Source organism: Gekko japonicus, unplaced genomic scaffold, assembly GCF_001447785.1.
Source record: "Gekko japonicus isolate JY-2015 unplaced genomic scaffold, Gekko_japonicus_V1.1 scaffold174, whole genome shotgun sequence".
Taxonomy (NCBI): Eukaryota; Metazoa; Chordata; class Lepidosauria; order Squamata; family Gekkonidae; genus Gekko; species Gekko japonicus.
Genome location: NW_015177013.1, coordinates 125,980 through 148,612, shown reverse-complemented (window position 1 = coordinate 148,612; position 22,633 = coordinate 125,980). Strand labels below are relative to the sequence as shown.

General features: G+C 45.2%; 1 protein-coding gene across 1 annotated transcript in view; it reads right to left on the bottom strand.

The window, feature by feature from the left end:
• Nucleotides 1–5,692: 5,692 nt before the first annotated feature.
• The window catches only part of FSHR (follicle stimulating hormone receptor), a gene marked incomplete at its 5' end in the record, with an annotated part of 73,137 nt that continues 56,196 nt past the window's right edge, over nucleotides 5,693–22,633 (bottom strand). Inside the window, one exon of the mRNA XM_015427667.1 lies at nucleotides 5,693–6,896. Within this exon, the coding sequence (XP_015283153.1) occupies nucleotides 5,693–6,896 (1,204 nt within the window). The remainder of the gene's footprint in view (nucleotides 6,897–22,633) is intronic.

The window sequence follows — 22,633 nt, the reverse complement described above, 5'->3', positions numbered from 1 at the left end:
TGGCATGTGGGAGGGAAGGTGGCATGGTATAGCCCAATCTTGCCAGATCTTGGAAGCTAAGCAGGGTCAGTACTTGGGTGGGAGACCAGCAAGGAAGACTTTGCAGAGGAAGGCAATGGCAAAGAGCCTCTGCTTCTCACTTGCCTTGCAAGCCATAAGTCGGCTGCAACTTGATGGTGTTTTACACGGACCCATAAAGGCACATTATTGCAGCACTGGTTCTTATCATTAGGACTCCCCCCCCCCAATAGTTATTCATATTCTAAAATCATGTACCCTCTAAATCTCATTGAAACCAGCAAGAATATGCGGAATTGCATCTTAATAATTAGGAAGTTCTTTAAAAGACACGCACAAGCCGTGGATTTCTTTGCTGTTCTCTGGCTCAGTCGCCCCCCCCCCAAAAAAAAAAAACACAGGAAGGAGCCTGGAGAGTGGCTCCAGGAACCACAAACCCCATCAGCAGCAGGGCTCCCTGCCTGGGCTGCTTACCTACCTGGAGGTCGAGAGGAGTATGAAGGAGCCAAAAGTCACCACCCATGGGCCATTGCTGGCAGCAGTCCTAGGATGAGCGTGGCCGCCCAGCATCGCAGAGCAAGGCCAAACTGCTTCAGGAGCCAGATAGGGACATGCAACTGGGGGAGAAGAGGGGAGGTGGGGCTTAGAGAAGGGATGGGGAGATAAAAGGGAGCTGTCAAGCAGAGGTTAGAAAGGGAGGAAGCAAGCTGGGCACCCAAGCCTACGCTGGCCGTGACCCAGCAGGAAGGAGGAGGACGGTGGTGACTTAACCCCCACCCCTCCAATTCTGAGACCACTAGCTGATCCTAGGGCTCACAAGGGTGATGGTGGAATGTGGCAGACCCCTGAAGGGCAGATGGGGTGTGACAATGTGGTGGAGAATGCAGGCACTGCCCTGCACCTAGGGAGCCCTTTGCCCCACCTGCCCATCCTGGTCGGGTGGACAAGCAGACAACCATTACTACGTCAACACATATTGATCCCCCATGAGCAGACAAGTGAATCACCAACTGGGACTGAAGCCATGGCTAGCATGGAGGCAGAAGAGCCCTTGGGCAGTATGGACCTCACCCAATTTGGGCAGTGGCTGGTGGAGCACCAGGCACAGCTAATGCAGGAGGTGACCCAACAGCAACATGTCACCCAGGCCACTTTGTTACAAGATGTCTGGCAAGTGTTAGATGCCACCAGACCTATGGTGGATGCCAGACCCAGTGGAGGCAGTGGAGCCGGCCCCGCTGGGATCCCTGGCTGAAGTGCCTGGTTCCCCTTGATTAAGATGGGGCCTGGGGATGAGGTGGAGACATTTGTGGAGACTTTGTAATGCACCACTGAGGCCTCCCAGAAGCCCTGGTCCCAGTGGGCCTTTATCCTGGGGACCTACCTTAACGGAGAGGCAGAAGTGGCTCTCAAGGCGCTGGAAAAAATTGATGCAGCAGATTATATGAAACTGAAAGTGGCCATTCTGGTCTGGTATGAAGTAACTCCAGAGATGCACCACCAAAAGTTCTGGTCTGTGACAGTCCAGCCAACCGGACGACCTAGGGCCCTGATCACCAACCTCGAGGATGCCATGACCCCGTTTGCACACCATGACAGATTATAGGTGTTGCATTGTGAGCAAATAGTGCTGGAACAGTTACTGCAGATTCTACCCCCTCGTTCTGGCCACTGGATAGCTTGCTGGAAGCCCCAGGAACTGAAAGAGGCTACAAAGTTGTGGGAGAACCTCCTAGCCACTGAAGGGTATGAGCATCCTCAAGAGGGGTCTTGCAGGAGGATTCTGGGGAATGTATCATGGGGAGCCCCTGTGGAAGTGGCCGCCAAAGTCTCTGAGAGTTCTGAAAGTGGCTGTGCCTGAGTACCACCACCATAGGGTGGTTTGGGACCCCCCTACCCCCCCTGGCTAGAGAGCCCCAGTCACTGGGCCAGCAAGGTGGGGGATGACAGGGCCACCACTGTCTATTGATACCAAGATGACGGACCCCACAAGCTGAACTGGGGAACAAGGTCCCTGTTGTACCAGTGGCCAGTGTGGGCACTTTAAAAGAGACTGTCCTCTCATGGAGTGCGATGCTGGGTGGAGGTTCAGTTGGTCTACTGAGGAAGGACGTGAGAGTTCAATTTGGCCCTAGTACAGAAACTCCTCTACCCTGTGTTGCTGGAGCGGAATGTGCCTGAATTTTCGGTGACCCTGAACAACCTTATGCCCTTTGCAGGCAAGACCACCACCCTGGCCAGTTACTCCAGGGCTGAACCAGTGGGAGATGTCTTTGGGAAGGATCTTGAGAGAGCTGAATTGATGAGAGTGGCAGTAGGACCCCAGTTTTGTGGAGGCCCAAGACCGCGATGACACTTTTGAGGGGGTTTGGGGCAACATAGCAGTAAGTGAAGGCAAGGCAGCAGACCTGCTGTGCAGCCAGCACCTTCCGTGGGTTGTCCGAGAGGCAGGGGTATGGTATGGGTTGGCCCTGAGGAAGGCAGGGGTCCTATACTAGCTTCTTGTTCCCATGCAGTACTGCTCAGAGGTATTGGTGGCGGCACATGACCACCCGTGGGCAGGACACCAGGGGGGCCAAAATACCCTCCTCCAGGTACTGACCTGGTTCTTTTGGCTGACCATAGAAAAAGACATGCAGAATTTCTGCAGAATGTATGAAGTCTGCCAGAGGACCATGAGTTTCCCATCCTCTTATGCTCCTCTCACCCCTCTGCTGATGCCCCATGCAATCAAATAGCCATGGATTTTGAGGGGCCCCTACCCGACATGCCACAGGGCTCCTGGTACCACTGGTACCACTTGATACCTGGAGGCCACTTGATGCCACTTGATACCTGGAGGCCACCCCCTGCAGAACATGAAGAGTGCTTGCATAACCAGGGCCTTAATGTGCTACTTTGCCCATGTTGGACTGCCCCAAGAAATTCTAACCGACCAAGGGTGTTTCATGGTGGCCTTAATGTGACAGGCATGCCAAGCCCTGCAGATATGGCAAATCTTCACATCATTACACTCCCCCCAGACGGATGGCCTGATGGAATGTCTTAATCAGACAGTGAAGGCCATGCTCTGCAGGTTGGCCACAACTGGCCCAATGCATAGGATCTCTACCCCCTCATGTTCGCACTAAGAGAGACCCCACAATCCTTGACCGGGTACACACCCTTTGAGTTGCTGTACTGGCGGATGCCAAGGGGTAATTGAGCCATCCCAGAGTGTGCGGAGGAATGCCATTGTCCTTGTGCCAAAACCGGACAGCAGTTTAAGATTCTGTATGGATTACAGGGAGGTCAATAGGATTACCCAGTTCTATGCCTCCCCCATGCCATGTGCTGACCTTTTAATAGACCAGTTAGGCATGGCACAATACCTCACAGAACTCAGCCTCACAAAGAGGTATTGGCAGGTGCTAGTATACCCCCGATCGAGAGAATATGGCTTTCGCTACCCCACAAGGCCTATTTCAGTTCAAGATGATGCCCCTCAGGCTACATGGGGCAGCAGCAACCTTTCAGCAGCCGGTCAACTGGCACAGTGTGCAAGCTTTGTGATGGCCTGCATCAACAAAATAATCATTTACAGCCCTGACTGACCCAGATCCAACACCTCAAGTAGGTCCTCCAGGCGCTGTCCCAAGTGGGCCTGAAAGCCAACCTGAAGAAGAGCCAGGTTGGATTCAGAGAACTGTTGTATTTGGGCTTCTTGGTAGGGAGATGGTAATTATGGCTGCTGCTGGAGAAAATCACCTCTCTAGAACAGAGCCCCCATCTGGCCATGGAGTGGCAGCTGTTCCACTTTCCTTGATTTGTGGAGTATTATAACAAATTCATCCCCCACTTCGTGACCCTTGCCAGTTCCCTAACAGACTGTCTAAGGAAAGACCAGCCAAATTGCATCCAGTGGAGCCAACCCCAACAAGCCACCTTTGACGTCCTCCGCACAGGCCTGTCCCAAAGCCAGGTACCTTGGAACTGGGACTTTGACCACCTGTTTCTTCCCCAGACCGACGCATCTGGGATGGGTTAGGTGCAGCACTATCCCACAGAGTCGATGGTCAAGAACAGGTCAATAGCCGCAAGCTACAGCTGGCAGAACAGAGATGGAGAAGGAGGCACTGGCCGTCTGGCTCTTCAGTACTATTTGGCAAACAACCTTTTCAAGCTGGTGGTGGACCACGAGCCATTGGTTTGGATGGCCCAAATGAAGGAATACAACCCTTGATTATTAAGGTGGTACTTATCTCTGCTTCCTTCAGCTTCACAATCCAGCATTGACCGGGCTGAGCACATGTCAATACTGATTACCTCTCCTCCTGAATCTTCAAAGACAGCCCTCTGGATGACAGACAAAGGGGTTTGTGTCCGGGCTCAAAGCTGCCCATTACCTGATACACAGGAAGGAGCTGGGGTGGCTCCAGCAACCCCAAACCTGGACCCCATCAGCAGCCGGGCCCCCTGCCTGGGCTGCTTACCTGTCCAGAGGCTGGGGGTGGAGAGGAGTGCAATAGATAGAGTCAGGCAACCAGGGGAGAAGAGGGGAGGTGGGGCTTAGAGAAGAGATGGGGAGATAAAAGGGAGCTATCAGGCAGAGGTCAGGGAGGAAGCAAGCTGGGCACTGAAGGCTACGTTGGTCATGACCCAGCAGGAAGGAGGAAGACGGTGGTGACTTAACCCCCGCCCCTCCCATTCTGAGACCTCTAGCTGTGCCACTGAGGTCAGTCACGTATGAACATTAAAAGTACACTAGAAAATGTGTTTTTTCATTAAAAGCTGCATGTTCAGTTAATTTATGAATTGAATTGACAGTTGAATAAAAGCTTTGTTCCTCCATCAGGCTCACTCATCCATTTTCAAACTGACTCTCAGAAAACCAGAGAGGAGAGAACAATGGAAGTCCCATGAACAAAATTAAGAGATAGCACAGATTTGATCATTCATGGTGGGACCACTTATTGTCTTTGGTTTGGAAGGCTGGGACCAATTGGTGGGAAAAAAAGAAGAAACGATGACCTGTAGCACAGGGAGTCTGGAACTGGTGTCTGATCAGCCAGACTCTTTGTTCCGATAACTGGTGTCTGACATTGATTCCAGTAATAATGATTTGTCAGAGCAGATGCTTTGCATGCAGAAGGTCCCACGTTCATCCCCTCGTGCCTCCAATTAAAGAAAGGCTCTGTGGTGGCACTGGCAGGGGTGGAAAAGACCTCTGCCGGGGAAAGCTGCTCCAAGTTAGGAGGAGATGAATTCTGGGCTAGATGGAAAAATAGTCTTGCTCAGAACAAGGCAGTTTTGTATAGTCACTAGACAAGTCTGCAGCAATCAGTAAGGTCTTTGGGGGGGATGGACACAAAGGGAAATAAAAATAGACGATTTTTATCACTGTCTCTCAGCACTGAAAATAAATTCAGTTTAGGGGAGTGTGTTGTATATTGTGTGCATGCCAGGACATAAAATGTGATTTTTCAGTAATCAGTCAATACACTCTGGCCACATAGTTAGGCACCCAATAGGCTGATAACTGTGGAATTCAGTGTTACATTTGTACATTTGGAGTTTCGAGGGTTAAGGGGAGATTGGGGAGACTCTTCTGTCTTCTTTTGCAGTTGCCTGTTTTCCTAGGGTAGCATAGATTACCCTTTGATAACTCTTGGCAGAAATCCATTGTTGACCTTCTTTAGGTCACATGATTCAGAGGAACCAGTGAATAAATTGTCCCATCACTGGTTTTAGGAGCTGGAGTGTAGTGCCCATTTTTCATATGGGTTGTGTGAACAGAAGAGGAGGTTTCCGTTCTGTAAATCTGAGCGTGCATTTCACAGCATCCAAATTTGCTCAGCAAAATGAAGAAATCCCTACGGAAAGTCTTGGTGAAGATGGCATACAAGAAGGGATTGGCACATGAGTTGATGGGATAGAACAAAACAAGGAGGATCTTTGAGTTGGACACAGTGATGAGAGGGACCTTGAGAGAAGCCGATATGGCAAAAAAGGAGATGGGTGCCATGCAGAGGAAGTCTGTGAAGATCAGGATGGCCATGCGCTTGGCGATTTTGGTGTCACTGTTAGATGAGAAGACGTTGGGATTCCTCACAGTGAAGTAAATGCTGATGTAGCAGGTGCAAATGATGATGAAGGCCAAAATGTTCAGGATCAACAGAAACATGATATATGCCTGAGCAAGTGGAGTTTCTATATCCATGGGTAGGCAGATGCTGACCTTCATGTAGCTGCTAACTTGAAATATGGGAAGGATGGCCACAGTGAAGGCAAAGACCCATCCCATCAGCATGAGGACCACTGCATGTCGAAAACGGACCTTGCGATCAAGTTCCATGGCGTAAGTGATGGTGTGCCATCGCTCCAAAGTGATGACGGTCAGAGTGTAAACAGAAAGTTCACTTGCAAAAACGGTAAAGAAGCCAGCCGCATTGCAGCCAGGTCCGGTTTGCCAGTCTATGGCATAGTTGTAATACTGACTTCTAGTCTGTATGTCTTTGAGTGCAATCAACAATAAATAAATGCCAGTACAGAGATCTGCAAATGCGAGGTTGCACATTAGGAACCGGGGGACCGTAAGCTTATACTGGCTGGTAACTAGAATTATGAGCACTACAAGGTTTCCCATGATTGCTAGGATGTTGATGAACCATATGAGGACTCGGAGAATATTGTAACCCATGATGTCTTCACATGGGTTGAAGGCATCAGGCTCAGGAAAGCAAGTGACTTGAACCTCTTTTTTACACTGAAAGTCAGGGTGGAGATCATCAGTGGGAAAGTCATATTCTGTTGCAGATCTTTTTCGGAATCGGTCTTCAGGATACTCATCAAGGTCTTCTTTGACAGAAAGCTTATTGCATATTGGATGCAATGCAACACTGGAATGGAATGAGAGAGAATGTAGTTAGAGTCTAAAAAACAAAGCAGCAAAAAAAAAGATACACATTTTGCATTTCCATGAGCATCATTACTAACTCGTTATATAATCCCTTGAGAATCGATTTAGACTAGAACTGGTTTAGCACCTTGGCTAAGAGGATGAGCTACAACCCAAAAAGTCCCCACTTAAAATCTTGCCTAAGCCATGACTTCAGTAGATGGTGTGAGGCAAATGAATCTCCCTTAGCCTCAGCCCTCCTGCTCTAGTATATATTGACCGACCTGATAGGCCTGTTGAAAGGATTACATGTGCTTTGAACCCTCAAGAGCCCTACATAATTCCTTTGTCTTACTAAAAATTCATAGGGCTATATCTCTAAGCAGTTATGCTTACAAGAAGCTGGCCACCATGCTGCAGAGTGTGGTGAGTTCAAAACTGGACTACTCTAATGTACTCTGTGTAGATATACCTTTGAAGACTAGGAAGTTCAGTTAATTCTGATGGAAGAAACCAGATGACGAAACCAGAGCTGCCAACAGAGAACATATGCCACCTACCCTCAATTCAATTCATTTATTATGATCCAAGATCAGCTAACTCCTCAAACAACTACTCTGGTTTTCCAGTTATTGACTAAGCAAAGGAACATAACAGCCTTAAGCAGTCTGGTCCTCAGTTCCCAGAGAAACATTTGCTCCCATGTTTCTCTGAGAATTCAGAGAGCATCAGATGGCCCCTTCTCTGAGTGCTCCTAAAGTTGGGCATATTAGCTACAAGTAGCAAAGTCTCCATAATGGCATCCTTCTTGCGGAATTAACTTGCCCCCTTCGCAAGCTGGTTAAAATCTTTCCATTTATGCCAGTCTCTGGTTAAATACTACCATGGTTTCTGATTCCCTTGTGGCTGCTGTTGTTGGAAACTGTTTCAAATGTGGTTCTATTTTATAATTATATTGTAGGCCACCCAGAAAACTTTTGTGTTAAGTGGGATATTGACATTTTGAAATGAATAAATACATGTAGAAAAAGCAACCAAGTGAGGCTCCCAACTGCTGATCTCAAAGCCTCCTGAGACAAGAGCCCACTGATGCTGCAACAACATTTGTACAGTAGATTTCAATAAGTGACAGCCCCTCAAAAGACAAAAATAATGACAGTAAACATAGGAGAGATATCATGGTGATGCAGTTTCCTAAGAGACAAACTGATCTTTATGTCAGACAGGACAAGAAAGTGGGCTGCATTTCCTAATGGGCTCTGTCAGCTTCACAAGTTTAAACATCCAGTCTGCTTTTGACAGGCCTAAGGACAAAAGGAAGTGAGTTGCTGGTTCCCAGACAGGTAAAGTAAGAACTTTTCACTTAATCTCTGTGGCACTCTTTAGAGGACTGGGCTGTTTTCAAACTTTTACATATCTGTCAATTCTGAAAATCTGACAGATAAATTTGTTTAGGGATCACGCTGTAAATGCTTTGCCTTTACTCACAGTGGCTGACATCATTTTCCTCTCCTCCATTTTATCCTCACAACAACCCTGTGAGGTGGTTTAGGCTGGGAGTGTGTGACTGGCTCAAGATCACCTAGGAAGCTTCCACTGGTGGAGATTTGAACCTGTAGTCTCCCAGATCCTAGTCTGAAAATCTGCTGGACCTCCTAATGGTACTTGGTATTTTTGGCCACTGTGTGACAGAGTGTTGGACTGGATGGACCATTGGCTTGATCCAACATTGGCTTCTCTTATGTTCTTATGTAGCTGCTACAACAAAGCAAGTCCCGCTGAGTACAATAGAGCTCATTCCCAGGTAGGTATGCATAATATTGCAGCATTATACTTCCCACCCTATTCTTATTATGTCAACCATGATGCTGAGAAAGCCAAAAGTTGACAAACAAACTCTGTTCATGAATGACCGTCGTCAGAGCCATGCAGGGATGGTCAGATTGTTCAAATCCCAGTCCTTCATTGTTCCACTCCTCCTGAATTTCTCACGTGAATTAATTCCAAAGTTGGAGCATATGTATGGGAGAACTGAACTTTGCTGCAACTTTTAGTTCTTGAAGCTCATTTACATCATTTCCCCAACTCTGTATTACCAATACATACATCAATAAAACCTGACACAAAAGCAACACTGATACAATTATGTCTGATTGCATCCAGAGTATTTGTGCACAGGACTTTACTTAAAAACTCCTGCAATTTATTATAAACACTGAGTAAACAACATCTTTTTTTATATATATAATTTTTATTTTTCAAAAGTAAAAGGTAAACAATATACAAGGTATACAACGAAGCTTTCTCGGAATAGTCAAGAGTACAACAACTTTCTTGATACATGAAGAATTATAAGGCCTTCAATAGCAGTATTGCAGTGGTTATGTAAAACTGTGAGTTAGAAATAGAGTAAACTTATATAATGCTTATTATTTGGAATAGCATCCCTTTCTATCAGGTACTCCACTACTGGGAACCATATCGCCTGGAAGTTTTTTTGCGACCTTCCCCCGTATCTATCCCCATGTGTGGAATGTTTCCCACAAACAAAGTGTTCCCACAGTTTACTCTGCCATTGTTGAATAGTGGAACCTAGCTTGTCCCGCCATCGTTGGGCTATGGAAATTCTGGCTGTCGCCAGCAAAGTCATTACTAACAAGTGTTTAGTTTTGCTTTCAGGAGCGTCTGTCCAAACGTCCAACAAGGCTACTTCAGGTTTGAACGGTTAGTCAATTCCAGTGATGATTGCTATCTGCGTGTAAATCCTTTGCCAAAATTGGTTAATTACAGGGCAGAGCCACCAACAGTGGATATAGTCAGCTACTAACCCACAGTCTTTCCAGCAGAATTTCTGTATACTCGGGCTAATTTTATGCAACTGGGCAGGATGAAGGTACCAATGATTCAGAACTTTAAAGGAGTTGAATCTAATATTGAAGATCTTTGAAGACATGTTGGGGGATTTCCGGGCAAGCTCCCAGCCTTTTTCAGTCAGTCGACCTTGGCAGTCCAACTGCCATAATGCGTGAGATCTCTGACATTGTCTAGAAGAGGGCGTGAGTAAAAGTCCGTATATCTTAGAAATCAGTCCTTTGGCTTCCCCAGACCTTCGACCTACCAGTTTCTCAAATGGTGACATGGTCTCAGTCTGTTCTGTATTAGCGGAGAATTCTTGTAGCATGTGTGAGACTTGTAAGTAGTGGAACCACAGTATCTTTTCAGATAGCTTACCTTCCAATTCCACTTCGCCTTGTTTGTCAAGTCCGCAAGTCTTGTGATGCCAGCACTCCTCCAGGATTCGAATGCCTTCTGTTCTCTCCCCGGCGGAAACCATTGCTGATCCAGAAAAGTTGAAAATCGAGATCTGGCTGGCAAAAACCTCTTCTGGGACTTGTCCCATATGGTTAGAGAAGCAGCAAGGAACTGATTGATGAGAACCGGTTTAGGCCTGTCTTTAGGAGAGTTCCAGAAGATGTCTTGCAATGGGACTGAGCCGGCCATCCACTCCTCTATTTGTTGCCAATTAGGTGGGGTCTTATGGTTCAGAATTCTCATGGTTGTTGCTAGATTAGCAGCTTCCAGGTATGCCCAAGCCTCTGTCTGAATGATGGCATTACTACTATTTTAAAATGGAGAACTTTATCCTTGGCATCTTGTAGTTCCAGAAGAATTTGTTAATTTCTGCTTGCCATTTGTTTAAAAGCTTCCTTGGGATCAATATTGGTAGAGCGTGGAATAAGAACAAGAATTTTGGCAAGATAAAGCTCTTTATCATGCAGATCTTGTCTGCCCAGTTCGGGTTCAAGCGGCTCCAACACTGTAATTTATTTTTAGTTTCCTCAAATGTCTTGTCAAAGTTACATTTGATCAAATCTTTCAGGTCAGGCAGTACTCAGATGCCCAAGCACCTACATGGTTTGTGAATCCATTTGTAGGGGAACTTAGCTTTAAGGCTCTCTTCTGTTGACTGAGCAATTTGTAGCAGAATAATGTGAGATTTGTCCATGTTTACCTTCAATCCTGATATGACTTGAATGTCTTTAAAGATCTGGTGGAGTTTCAAAAGGGAGGTATCAGGTGCTGAAAGGAAGATCATGCAATCATCCACATACAAGCTGATTTTGTGGGTATCTCTGCCGATAGTTATGCCTTGAATCTCTTTGTTGTTTCTTACAGCTGATGCCAGAGGTTTGATCGTCAAGGCGAAGATGAGTGGGGACAGGGGACATCCCTGTCTGGTTCCCCTGGACAGAGGAATTGATCTACTCAGGACATTGTTGGTGAGCACCTTGGCAGCCGGGTTCGCATACAGAGACGTTATTGCTGTCTGAAATCTCTCGCCAAAATTCATAAAGCTTAATAGTTGTCTTACGTAGCTGGGTTCTACACTGTCGAAGGCCTTCTCAAGGTCCACCAAAAGCATCAATGTTTCCTGGTCATTTTGTTTGCCATATAAGATGAGATTTAGAAGGCGGCGGATATTGTCTGTTAGTGCTCGATTTGGAATGAATCCCATTTGATCAGGCAAGATATATTCTGATATTATTGACTGCAGCCAATTTGCCAGAATCCTAGAAAAGATTTTGGAGTCACAGTTGAGTAGTGCTATCGGCCTGTAAGCTTTTGGGGATTCTTGGTTGGTCTTTTCCTTGGGGATCAGGACAAGGAAAGAGTCCTTCCATGAGGGGGGCATTTTTCCATGGTCCAATATATGGTTGCAAGTGTGAGCCAGGTGTTCTCCAATAGTGTTCTTGAAGGTTTTATAATAGTTTGGTCCAAAGCTGTCATTACCCGGGGCTGTGTTCGCTTTCAACTGTTTGATGGCAGCAGCAACCTTCTTTGGGGTGACCGAACTATCTAGCATAGCTCTGTGTTCTTCTGTTAGATTCAGGGATACCCCAGGTTTATGTAAAAAGGTCTTAACATCTGCAGAGTTAGGGTTCGAGGAGGAATAAAGTTGCTCGTAGAAGTCATCAAAAACTTCAGCTATTTCCAGCAGGTCAGTGATGATTTTGTTCTATTTTGACTTTATAGAATATATTTTCTTCTTAGTCTGTTTTTGTTTGCAATGCCAAGCCAAGAATTTGAGGTTCTTTGGGTTCATCTGCCAGTGTTGCTGTTTTAAGTATAGGATCTTGTTTGAATATCTTGGGTTTGCAGGAGTTCCAGAACTCTGCATTCAGCCTGCGGTGCCTTATATGTTGCTTTATTTCTGGTTTCTTTATGAAGTTTTTTCAAATTCTGTATTTTAGTAAGGAGAGTTTTGATTGTGTATTCCTTTCCTCTTTTCAGGTGCAATGTCAGTGCAATGAGCTTCCCCTTCATGACTGCCTTACAAGCCTCCCAAACAATATGAGGTTCCACCTCACCAGTGTTATTCTCCTTAAAGTACTGCTCTAGTACTTTTTGTATCTCTTCTCTGTGTTGATTTTTTAATAAAAGAGAATTATTTAGTCTCCAAATTCGAGAACTCTGAGTTTTATTCTGTTTCAGGGGCATCTCTACATATGTGTGGTCTGACCACATCATGGGTCCAATCTCAATTTTCGAGATGTTATATAACAGGTCCGGGGGAGCCACTATATAGTCTATGCAAAAATGTGAACCAAATCTGGGAGAATAATAAGTATAGTCCTGTTCTCCCGGATGAAGTTCTCACCACACATCTTTCAGTTGATACTTCTGGAATAGTGTCGCTAATTTCGTGAGTTTTTTTGATGGTAAGCCTTCGCTTAAGCTTGTTGCCTGATCTGTCCAAGGTGTGGTCTACAATCAGGTTAAAGTCTCCCCCTACTATTATATGTCCTTCCTTAAAAGCCTGTAATTTCATGAAAGCTTCTTCTAGAAACTGTTCCTGCCCGTCATTTGGTGTGTAAATAGAGGCCAAAGTTACATTCTGTAGGTTTAGAGTGCCCTTTAAAAATAGATATCTGCCCTGGGGGTCTGCCCTGCAATCTTTGTACTGGAAGTTTGTGGTTTTTGAAATCAGAATCGCCACTCCTCGTGACTTGGAGGAGCCTCCTGCCTGGTATTGGCTGTCATACCATGCCAATTTGAGAACCTTCTCTGCAGTAGCTCACAGGTGGGTCTCCTGGAGAAAAAGGATATTTGGTTTGCTTTTCAAAATAAATGAAGTCATCCACTTCGCCTTGATAGGGTTATTCAACCTGCGCACATTAATTGTACGAAATGCCATCTCATCACTCATATTTGTAAAAAGCAACACCTAATCAGGACGAACTAAAAGTAAATAAGCAAACTTTGAAAGACCAGTTAGTTTTAAGAACCAAAGCTTATCAAACTATTCCTTATTTATTGCCTCAATCCCCCCACCCCCCACCAAGGATAAGCAATCCCTGAGTTATTCAGTGAGATTGATTCGGGTGTCACCTAGGAGTACAGAAACCAAGAAAATAAGAAAAAACAACAACAATGCAATGGAAATGGAATAACAGGTAAGTAAGAGATCAAATTCACCCCTAAAATCTACCTACTCCCAGACCACCAGTTATTGCACTGGCAGGTCAGAGCAAAGCTCTGCCTCTTGGGAGGAAGCAAACAAGGGAGCAAACCTGACTCTGTCCCTTCCCCCCCCTCCCGAACCTTAGTTGAGTCAAAGTTAATTAGCATTAGCACAGCATCATAACAATTTTTGAAATACCCCAACAGTCACAGAAACATAACAGTAAAGTATGTGTTGTAACAGGATTAATTATGTAGAGGTTTAAAAGTCATGTGGCTCAAATTCAGAATCTGGTTGGAGATGAAAGGACCGGGATCTTGCTGCTTTTTTGAGGGGATTCAAACAGCCTCTTGCGTTTGGAAACTCTCCTCTCTTCCAACTCCATAGGTGTCGCACTTTGGAGGATGGCAAGTAAATCAGCCCCACTGTCTTCATCCCATGCATATAAGTGTTGGCCATGGTAAGCTACATAGAGTTTTCCCAAGGAAAGCCATCGGTATTTTTGTTTCAGGCTTTGTAATTGGGTTATAACTGGCTTCAGCCTCCGGCGTATTTGTATAGCCTCTTTAGGGATATCAGGAAACACCTGCACAGGATTGCCTTCAAATTGAAAAATTCCCACTTTCTTAGCAGAGTCCATTATTGTGCGGCGGACTCTTGCATCTGGTACTGTTATTAATATGTCCCTTGGGAGTGGGCGATGGTTTCGAGATGAAGGTCCCATCCTATATGCTTGGGTTATGGTTGGGAACACCCCCTCTTCAAGGGCTAATGCAGATGCTATGAAGGAAGCCATAAATGCAATCAGGTCTTTGTTCTCTTCAGCCTCCTCCCTGATGCCTCTGAATTTCAGGTTCACTGATTTTACCTCAGATTCCAAAGTTATTAAAGAGTCCCTCTGTGTATCATAGGCTTCCTGCATAGCTTTAATGTCTGCCTGATTAACAAACCCCAACTCCAGGGCAGCTGATGCTTTCTGGGCTGTGTCCTTAAGGGATAGCTTTAGTTCTTCCAATTGGCCAGCTAAATTAGTCATTTTGGAGGACAGGCTTACCTCCATAGTCTTGAGGCACATCATGATTTCCTCTGCTGCTGGAATGCTTGCTGTTTTCCTTGCATTTTCATTTGCGGCCGCCATCTTGGATTTGGTTTGCTGGGTCCCGGGACACAGAGAGAAGCCTTTTAGTTGCTCTTTAATCGATTTCCCGGCTGTTGGAGTAAGCTTGGTTTTATGCTGCTCATTTCCTCCCATTCTTCGATGTTTTCCACTGTGTTTTTAAGGCATTCGGGGTCACGATGGGACAGGGAAGGACGGGAGCGGCAGAATCACACGTCCACCATAGATCACCGTGGCACCACGCCCCCCAGTAAACAAAATCTTGATGCAATAAGAAAATAAGAATATAAGAGAAGCCATGTTGGATCAGGCCAATGGCCTATCCAGTCCAACACCCTGTGTCACACAGTGGCTAAAAAACAGGGGGCCAGGATACTAAAGCCTACCCACTGTTGTCCCCCCCGAGCACCAAGAACAAGGTGCATCACTTGCCCCAGACTGAGAGGGAAGCATTACAAGATGGGTTGAGTACGGCTGGGGAACGCCTGACAGATGTGCCTGTGTGAACGGCCCCTTTAATCCGTTTGTGAAATGTTTCTGAAACATGCCTATATCGGGCCAAACTGCCAGTCTGAACTCAGCCTAGGATTGTAGTTTTAAATAATCTCCAAGCTTTCCAAAGGATTTGACCTTCCTTTCCTTTCCTTTTAGTTTCTTCTTCACAAGCCCCCTCATTTGAGAGAAGTTACCCCTTCTAAGGTTAAAAGTGGTTGTGTTGGACTTTTCAGGCAACTCTCTATTTACATAAATGTTGAACTTAATAACATTATGGTTGCTGCTCCCAACTGGTGCTATCATATTTACATATCTCACCAGGTCTTGGGCATTACTTAAGACCAAGTCCAGGATCGCCTCTCCCCTGGTAGGTTCTGTGAACATCTGCTCCATGGCACAGACATTGAGAGTATCAAGATGACTTTTTGGTAACATTTTTAGAAATATGTACAGCTACAGATGTGCACAGGTAGAACAACATGTAAAAGGAATTTGGAATGGACTGAAGAAGTGGGGCTTCTAATGTCCTGGCCCCACTGGTGGACCTCCTGATGGCACCTGGTATTTCTGGCCACTGTGTGACAGAGTGTTGGACTGGATAGGCCTTTGGCCTGATCCAACATCGGCGTCTCTTATGTTCTTATGATAGATGTAACAAACCACACATGCATCAATTTTGGAATTAATTTTAGAAATTTATTCAGTTAAACCAGAATTGGGGAAGAGTATAATATAGTATGGAGCAAACTTACAGAACAAAAAAGAATAGAATAATCTGCTCAATTCTAGTTGACAGTTCCATTGCTGAGCCTGTTTTTAATACAAAACAAATTCATACATTGGCACTTTACTGTATGTATTTTTAGAGGTGGGATTCAGAACAAGCTAAGTGGGACTCAAGGCCTAGTCCCTTGTTATTCCATGATGTGAAAGGTCATATAATCTCTTTGAACAATTTCAGTCAATATCCAGCTAGCTTGCCTGAAAGAGTTCATCTTTCCAGCCACATCTGAAATATCCTGAGGGGGTGTGTAATAATATATGATGAAGCTGAGGAACATCAGAACACTCGTCAAGATGAAAAATAATTTATCTGCCATTTCCCTTATGGAGCCCTTGATCTAGCAGTCATCAAATCATAGCTGAACCTGTTGAGCAAGGCAATAAGGTCTGTTGAAGTATAACCAAACCATCCTGAACTTGTCCACATCTGTAATAATCTTTTCAGCATGGGAGTGAGAGAAAGGACATCTGTGTGGAAAAGACTTTTCAGGGGTCAGAGTTTTCAGTGGCCACAGAAGAGCAGAATTCAGTTGGTAGCTCGCCTCACGCTTCTTTCTTCCTGTTTCCCCCCCAGCTACTACTTAGCAACTAAAAACTGATTCAGACATTCAGCATGACATGCAAAGGACCTGCATGTCTGAATATGCCCTAGACATTAAAACCTTTCAGTGTATGTGCTGCTAATAAGTGATCATAGCGGTACTCTGCTTTTCGTCATTCAGTTGCACTCCATGTCACTCAATCACAAATATTTCCAAACTGTCTGGGATGTCTGCAAATTGACTGCCTGCATTCCATGAATGGCTTGTTTCTGTTGCCAATCTGGATCTTACTAGACCTCACTTTGTGAAGTCAGGTGCAGATGGGTAATAAACAGAGACTCTGCGCCATTGAAATAGGCTTCAATGGGAGATTTGCCTGACACATTCTTTAGTGTTGAAGGGATGTCAGACAAAGACTTTTCTACCAGGCGTTCAGTGGATTGGATATAGACTCTCCCAATTTGTGTTGCAAATCATCCTTGGGTTTTGGTTTGTTATGGTGCTGATTACTTCGGGTTTGTTTGTTTTTTGTCCCAATTAAGATCTGTGAAACTTTTGCTGCAGGTTGATCAATTTCAGTTGTTTTATTGAGATTTGTTTTACTTATGTTTTATTAGCAGCTTTGGGCAAATGTTGCTAATTTGGAAAGTGGCATATAAATGATTTTAACAAGCAAATAAATAAAATGGCCATCCTCAGGCTGCATTTTTATTCCTGGGAAACAACAACCATCATATATATTTTTCCTCTTGCAAAAAGAAAAAAGGCTTCAGGAAAATGATTTTCAGACAGAAGAGAAGTTAAAAGTTTCTCTCCATCCACATATTCTTTCTCTACTCAGAGCTGCAGCCTGCTGCGCATTTGGTTTTTTAACTAGTTGGGTCCAGGTTTCCCAGTCTGGTCTCAGTTTGGGTTTCCTGCAGCCACATAGCAGTTGTGGGAAATGGCTTTTTAAGAAATAGAGGAGAGCCCAGATGGCCTTGCAACACCAGGGTCTGTGAGGTAGAGCTCCTGCTCCCCCCATCTTTTCCCCACAATGAAACACTGCTGGTAGGAGATCTCCCCATTTTTACTTCTCCACATGCACAGAATCCTCCAGAACTCAGACCCAACTTATTAAAAACCCAAACGTGTTGTTTGGCCCTCAGGCTACTTGACATTTTAAAGCAACAACTCAGAGGAAAAAGAGTCAGCACTCTGCGTGACATGCAACTTCAGCTTCAATGAGGCAGCAAATCTGTGTCTGGAGTGTACCACTTCAGACTGCGGGTGGCGGTTCACATGATCAAATCAGGTTCTGTACAAACGTGAAATTCCCAGCATTCAGAAAACTACTGTATCCTTACTGATAGTTTCCACAGAGATAACTTAATCTGCAGCTGCAAAATAATCAAGAACAAAAAGATCTTGTGGTTCCATAAAGACTAAGTCATGGGTTCACCATGCGGTTCCTTTCTTCTGCCGTGGCTTGCACTTCCTCTGGCACTAGGCACTTTTGTGTGTGCACGACCAGTGTTTTTAAAGTAGCCTCAATGTGTCTAGAGTGAGAGGCATACATTCAACAGTGCAGGACAGCCCCGTAATGGCCGAACAACCAATTTCTTGTTTTAATTTCTTTACATTTCTTGTGACTATCAGTAATTTTAATTATATATCGCTGTATTTTTAAATGTCTAAAATGTTGTTAATCACTCAGAACCTGCTCTGCAGGGTGGGCAATTAATAAGTTTAAATAAATAAATAAACCAACCATGTGGAATGAGGAATCCAAGAGCCACCATGGGCCCCTGGACGAAGACTGCATCTGCCTTCCCCACATGACCCTGACCCAACCCAAATATCATAACAAAACAATCACTTGGCTGGCTGTTACCATGCATCTATAATAATAAAAGGATCCACATGTCCATTTGTCTGTCCATTTGCGGCAGGCATAATTCATCAGAAAATAAAACTAGGAATCTCAAAATTGGCCACCAGCTTCAGGATGATCATGGGAGTTCCAAGGCAAAAAATGAAAGGAATCAGAATATCCTGGCCCAGGTTATCTCCAGACCCCCCCCATGCTATTTGCAATGGAAACTAAACTCTGTTGTGATTAAAATGTTACACTAGGACTTTTGTTGTTGTTGTTGTTCAGTCGCACAGTTGAGTCTGACTCTTCGTGACCCCATGGACCACATCACGCCAGACTAGGCCAAACTGCAGCTTGGGAGCTGCATGCAGCTCTTCACGCAGTCTAATTGAATGTTAATAAAAAGCAAATGTGCATATTTTTCAATAAAAATGTGTGTGTGATATTTGTTCATGTCTTGCAGCTTTCAAACATCTGGTGTTTATTCTGTATGGCTGTTACGTTAAGTAAGTTTGGCCACCCCTGGACTAGAATTTGGGGAAACCCAGGTTCAAATCACTGCTCTGCCATGGAAGCATGTGAGGTGACCTTTGGCCTGTCAAACACTCTCAGCCTAATTTATCACTCAGAGTTGTTGTGAGGATAAAATGGAGAGAATGATCTAAGCTACTTTTTTTTTGGGGGGGGGATTAGAAGTGGGGATAGATAAACTGTAGATCATGACAGAAAGGAAAAATGAAAGAGGAGAAAACTGTGGGGAAGAGTTACAGAAATATGGGAAAAGTGAACAAAAGGTTGGGGTTTAGTTTTTTTTTTGCTACCACACACTAACAGGGCTTCCCCTTGGCAAGATCTGGCTGTTCAGGAGCTGAGTGGAACTAAAGAAAAATGAAAACCATAGACTGATGGAGATAATGACCTTGTTAGGAGGCTGCACTAAGGTTCACAGCCCTGGGGTGGGAAATACCTGGATATTTTGGGGGTGGAGCCTGGGGAGGGACCTCAGCAGGGTACAATGCCAGAGTCCACCCTCCGAAGCAGCCATTGTCTCCAGGGGAACTGATCTCTCTTTACTGGAGATCAGTAGTAATAGTAGGAGGTCTCCAGGCCCTACCTGGAGGCTAACAACTCTAGGCTGCATCTTGCAGGATCTAATCAGCAAACCAAACCATTCGTCTCAGCTTCCTAGTAAACGTTGCTAAAAGGCCCAGTCAGCAGACTGTGGCTGCAGTCACACTGGAGGCTCGGTGTGATCTGGCAGCACCTCTTCTTGTGGTTGTTTAAATTGTCATGGGAAGGGGTGACCTGACAGCATACCCTGAAGCAGCCTCACTGCGCACTCATCCCGTGGTCGACCATTAAGATGATTGCTGTAGGGCATCCATGGAATAGGTAGTTAGGTGCCTTCTTTTTTATAATTTGTCTTTTGCATATGCACATAACTGTTTATTTGAAGCACTGCTCTGCTTTGACAGCTGGAGGAGGCTGCCTCTCCCTCTGAAAAAACCCATCTTTTAAATTAACCCCTTTCCCACCCTGTGTGCTGCAAAGCTGTAGGCAGAGGAACCAGCTTGAAAAAAGACAAAGGAGTATTCTCAGCCTGCCCTTCCCTCCCCCACTTCTTGCCTCAGAGGACAGCTGAAAGCTTTCTGCTGTGCACGAAGATGCGGTTATGTGCACATCACTGACTAAAAAACACACACCCAAGGAGCAAAAATGGAGCTGAGCGATCAGACTTCCCAACCGGGTTGAGCTTGAACCAGCAGAGTTCAGACATCTGGAAATATGGGGTGAAAACACCAAACTTTCCCTAGTCCCTGATTACTCCAGTTCCAAAGCAGGGTGGGATGTGGTGATGATGATTGGGACTCAGAAGGCAGATGTTGCTGTCTGATCATGTTCTTTAAAGGCACAAAGGTACTGCAACGATATTGGTGCAAACTACTTGTGTGACCGCAGCCTCTGAGTGCTTTTTACTGTGTTTGCCTTCCCTGAACCCCTAGTGGCTGCAGTCAGAAATGCATTAGAGGGTTTTTAAAATTGCATTTGGTGAATGCAACACAATGCTGACTTCAGCTGACTTGGGCCACCCAAATTTTGTTGCCTCAGTCTCAGTGGCCCTGTGAAGGTATAGGATCCAAACCCAAAACATTTACTGTGGCACCGCTCTGACCTGAATAGCCCAGGCTTGCCTGATCTTGTCAGATCTCAGAAGCTAAGCAGGGTCGGCTCTGACTAGTATTTGGATGGGAGACCTCCAAGGAATACCAGGTTGGTGATGTGGAGGCTGGCCATGGAAAACCACCTCTGAATGTCTCTTGCCTTGAAAACCCTATGGGGTGCCATAAGTCAGCTGTGAGTTCATGGAAAAAAGGGGGGTTTCTTTGGACAAAAAGCCCACACTGTCAGATAAGACACACTGATTAGTTTCCAAAAATGAAGCAATGCAAGAGATGGATGGAGGTGCATCACAGTACCATGCAGATTTCAAATGAACATAGAATCCAGTCAGTGAAATGGCATTAAAATGAATCATATGCTAGCAGCTGCTAGTGATGGCCAACACACTATTTGTAGTTAACAACCATTGAGAGGGAAGCATTGAATCATTTGTTAACCTAGTGACCATCATCACATTATGTGGCAGCAGTCTTATCGATTAATTATGCATTGTGTGTGGAAGTACCTTCTTCTGCCTGTTCTGACTCTACCCACCAGTCATTGGATGACCTGAATTTCTAGTGTTAAAAGAAAGGGAGAGAAATTCCTCTCCATTCAATCTCACTGTTATTCTATTGGCTTTGGATTATGATGCATACATTTTATATTATGTTATTATATCTTTGTTGTTACTGTACCACAGCTTGAGCACTTGAAGTGGGATATAATTGACAACCAATGCAACACAAATCCCGGCCTTCAGGAACTCACAGCCCTCTGCTTCCTGGGACAAGCAGCCGTGTGGAACCTGAAATTGAGTCTGCACCATTGAGTTTGACCCACATGGAAGAATCATCACCTTTATTTCTTTGACTTGTTTCCTCAGAGCTTTAGGCAGGAACAAGACCAACTCTTCTGATGACTGTGGTGGAGGCTGGGAGACCAAACTTTTCATTTGGATGCCAAGGTGCGGTGGCAAAAGAAGCCCTGGCCAGCTCTTCTCTGTGTGGGAGAGCTCAGCTGTGAGAAGGCACTGAGGAAGTGTTTATCCTTCTGAAGTTAAGGAGAGGAAACATTACTCAGCAAGGAGATCTTCTCTTACATGGCCAAGGGCACAGCCCTGAGAGGGCAGCTTAAAGAGATTACATGTAACCCTGTTTCTCCCACATCCTCTCCTATTTTTCCTCTCATTTCTCTCTCCTCAAATATGCCTAAAATAATTTCATCTGTTTGTCCTAAACTCTAAATAAACAACCACCATGAGTATTTCTAGTTGGTTTTAAAGACCTCTATTTTGTATAGTATCTGCATCCATAACTTTTTTTGATGTATTTGGAAAGTTGTTGCAATCAGGGACTCCATCTCAGTTGCAGAGGAGAGCAAAAAGGAAAAGTCTTGGGCAAGGTTCAAATACCCATTCTTGGATACACTCAAAATAGATTTTTTAAAATCTAGTCTTAGCCAGGTGCCATTAGGAAAGGACTTCCGGCTGATGACGGCACGCTAGACAGTCACATCTCCTGGATGTCCCGGGGATGCGGTCTGTGCATGGTGGGAAGGAGGGGGAGCGCTGGCCCGTTACCCCCCCCGGGAGCCTGGCGGAAGGCTCCTAGCCAGGGGACTTATGAGGAGTCACCTCTTCGCCTACGCATTGTGGGTGAATTGAGGCGCTCCTCCGTCCCAATGGTCCTTCCTGTGCAGTGCCCGAATGGGACCTAGTGACGCTGACCGGAGCAAGCGTAGGAGATCGAGCGGATGAAATGAAGTAAAGCAGGGTCAGAAGACCAGATATGAATTTGAGTCTGACTGAGCAAAACGACGATTAAAGAGAAAAAGAAAGCTCCCTACCCCATATGGAAAACGGAGAGTGAAGCAGGCGGGGGAGGGATGCCTCCTAACCGCATGAACTTCTGAGCGAATCGAGGGGGGGGGGCGGAAAAGAAGGCATGCATAACTGTTAATAAATACTTACCAAGGCGAGTTCAGGCATTTGAGTGGATACTCAGAGACTTTCAAAATAATTTTTAAAGTAAACAACTGAGAAAGATGGTGGGGAAAAGGACGGAGAAAGAAAAGCTTTCAAAAGCGGAACTTACTGAGAGCCTTAAACCGGAAGGAGCCAGCGATCTGGCAAAGACTTTGGCAGAATCCATGCACCCTCTACTGGACCAAATGAGTAACCTCAAGGATCAGATGTCGAAAATGACTGAGTGTGTTACCAAACAACAGACACAGATAACCGAGACATTGAAAATGATGAATGAAATGGCTGAAAAGGTGAAAGAAGTGGACGCCACTGCACAGAAGGTGAAAAAGAAAGTTC